Source organism: Stegastes partitus, unplaced genomic scaffold, assembly GCF_000690725.1.
Source record: "Stegastes partitus isolate 25-593 unplaced genomic scaffold, Stegastes_partitus-1.0.2 Scaffold324, whole genome shotgun sequence".
NCBI classification, from domain to species: Eukaryota; Metazoa; Chordata; class Actinopteri; family Pomacentridae; genus Stegastes; species Stegastes partitus.
Window position 1 is genome coordinate 49,342 of NW_007578055.1, and position 2,854 is coordinate 52,195.

The window sequence follows — 2,854 nt, forward strand, 5'->3', positions numbered from 1 at the left end:
GGATGGATGGATGGATGGATGGATGGATAAGGACGAGTCCAAAACCTTCAGCTTGAGTTTCTTGAAGTTGTTCATGCTCAATTTTTGAGTCATTGCCCTCAGAAGCAGTTTTCTTGCCAAGTCGGTCTTCACATATGAGGAACTTGACTTTGTGCTCTAATGCATAACTGTGAACAATCTGCTTTAACATTTTTGCAGATGTAATCCAACCTCTTCTTTTTTCATGTAACATTTCCTGTGGTGTCAGCTGCACTTCAGCCCAAAATGAAAATATCTCCGGCCACATGGTGCCGTGGCTTCAAACTCTTGTTACTGTGGCCAGAAGCCTGATTTGAACTTTGGTCTACAGAGCTCGATGCTGCCTTGCAGACTTCAGACAGCAGCTTTCATGATGATGTTATACACTTCATTCCCCACCACACACGCAGACCCTGTTTGTGCACCAACTCTGCACAGCTTACACACCACAAAATATAAATCGGCTTCATGAATCCTTCCTGCACCAACTTAAAAGACGACTGTTGTTTACGTAACGCTTTCAAGAGCCGGTGCCAAGACTTTGCCACGATTGAGTAACTGAACCCACAGGCCGGAACAAAGATGAACGGTCATAATTATGCAGCTTTGACACGATCGCCAGCACATTCTTCACTTTCCACTTAATTTACAGTAGAAATACACCATTAGCAACATATTTCTGTAGAGATTAAAGTGATGTTTGTGCTTTTTCAGAGCACAGGTGAGGGTTTTGGGCAATTACCTTTTACACATTTCATCTGACATCTGTGCTGATGTGTCTTTATCAGTTTCCTGGAGGCGTGACCTGCCTGGCAATCTGTCAGATTTGCCCAACAGGCCACGCCTCCTGCCGCCCAGTGGTCTCTGCAGGAGAGCGTCCCATGTGGGGGACAGCATGAATGCCCCCTCAAGGCGTCTTTGGCTCGCCTCCTTGATCCAGCGTTGGAATTTGTTGCTCTCCGATGCGATGATCTTGTCCCAGTCCGTGATGTGCTTGTTTCTTTTGCAGTGGTCTGATATGGCTGCTGCTTTTTTTTTTTTTTTGGGATCTTGTGAGTCATCCTGATTGCAGAGACCACCGGGCAGCAGGAGGCGTGGCCCCGTTGGACAAATCGGACAGATTGCCAGGCAGGTCACGCCTCCAGAAAACCAGGTGAGGTTTCTGAGGAAGACTGAAGTGGCAGTCGAAACATGTCAAAGGAAAAAAACAGCTCCTACCGAAAAAACACTCATTGTCTGATAAAAAAAGAAGAAACCTTATTGCTATAATGACAGTAGACAAAATGAACCTAATCACGCTAATATCTGCTAATGATAGCAGGTATTGTTTCAGCATGTCTACCTTATAAAACCTCTTCTTTAGGTTTGGTTACGTACTGTTGTCTACTTCTGTGTGAGGCTCCCCGAGGCTCATTGGAACTCTGTAGCCGCTGGGATCTTCTGACTGGAGCAGCTCCACGAGCTCGTCTCTGGAGAGTTCTGGCGGAGGCGGGACTGAGTTGGACTGACAGATGTTGATGAAGACCTTCTGCTTGTCCGGTTCTGAGGACGTCTTCACACACATGCCTGGGAGAGGACGAAGAGAAAGGAAGATGAAAACATACAATCAGAAAGGAAAACAAAAAACGAAAGAGGAAAAATATGACATATACAGTAAAAAAAAAAGCTCACCGGGTTGTGGTCGGATGACTTTGGAATCTGGATTTTCAGCCTGCATCTGTCCCATCGTCTGAACAGAGAAGCAGCAGATTGTTCTTGTTGTTTAATGGTTTGTGGACCCACAGAAAGTGGAACTGAACCGGTAATGCATGTCTGACTGATGGAGCTTATCTGAAAGGAGCACTAACATCTCCCACCGGAACTCAGCAGAGGATAGAAAAGTCATGCATTAAGTCCTCTGGCTGCGTCTCCAACTGGCCAAATCCCAAGTACTTCATTACCACCGAATCAACAAATGATTAAAAATGCATAAAACACAAACACTGGACAAACTGGGGGCTTTTTACAGCACAGTTCTGAGAGCATGACACAGCTGCTGTGTTTACATGGAGGCTTGCTGAGACATTCTGCAGATCTTTTCACTCTCAGGACAATTTAACTATTTGTTTTAAAAAATAAAAAAAAACACTAAAAATTCTGGGTTTTTTTTGTTTTTTAGAAATGTGATGTTATTACAATATCTCCTGCAAAAACAAAAAAAAAAACTAAAACAGGTGTCCCTGTTAAAGGAATAGTTACACATTTTGCTTACCAAAAATCAGACAAGAAGACTCGATATTATCCTGAAGCTACCAAGAGCAGGCAGTTAGCTTAGCTTAGCATAATGATTGAAAGACGTGAGAACTGGTAACCTGGCTCCATCTACAGCCGAAAGACTCAGCAGACGAACGCCTCTCATATATAAGAGGTGTTTCCAATCATGTCAGAATGTCCATTTTACATACAAAAAGTTCATTTTATTGTAATGGAGGGCCAGTAGCTTATAGTTAGGAACATTTTCTAAGACAACGCTGCTCGATTCCTCTTTGCTCCTGTTATACTGTGGTTAACCATTTAACACCCTGGAATTGTCCCTTGTGGCCACAGTGACCGCAGCTACACAGAAGCTACACGGTCTCACAGTTAACACAAAGCAAAGCTACCTGTAGGAGCAGCTGCTGGTACAGCTCCTCTTGTTGCTGTAACTCCAGCTCCGAGTTGAGAAGTGAGGAGTCTGACATCATGGCTGCCACAACGAACCCTGCAACCGAATGAGAAACAGAACAATAAATACTTATTTTTGATAACAAAAAAAACAAACTCAACCTAATTGCTGAACACTGTGAAACATAAAATA

At 43.7% G+C, this 2,854-nt stretch overlaps 1 protein-coding gene across 2 annotated transcripts in view; it reads right to left on the bottom strand.

Annotated features, from left to right (window-relative positions):
• pih1d1 (PIH1 domain containing 1) overlaps nt 1-2,854 on the bottom strand; it is a 9,183-nt gene that overhangs the window by 4,917 nt on the left and 1,412 nt on the right. For both annotated transcript variants that reach the window (XM_008283696.1, XM_008283697.1), the window contains exons 2-4: nt 2,661-2,758; nt 1,690-1,747; nt 1,396-1,584 (exon numbers count right to left, since the gene is read on the bottom strand). In XM_008283696.1, coding sequence (XP_008281918.1) covers nt 1,396-1,584; nt 1,690-1,747; nt 2,661-2,741 — 328 coding nt within the window. In that variant the 5' untranslated portion in view covers nt 2,742-2,758. The remainder of the gene's footprint in view (nt 1-1,395; nt 1,585-1,689; nt 1,748-2,660; nt 2,759-2,854) is intronic.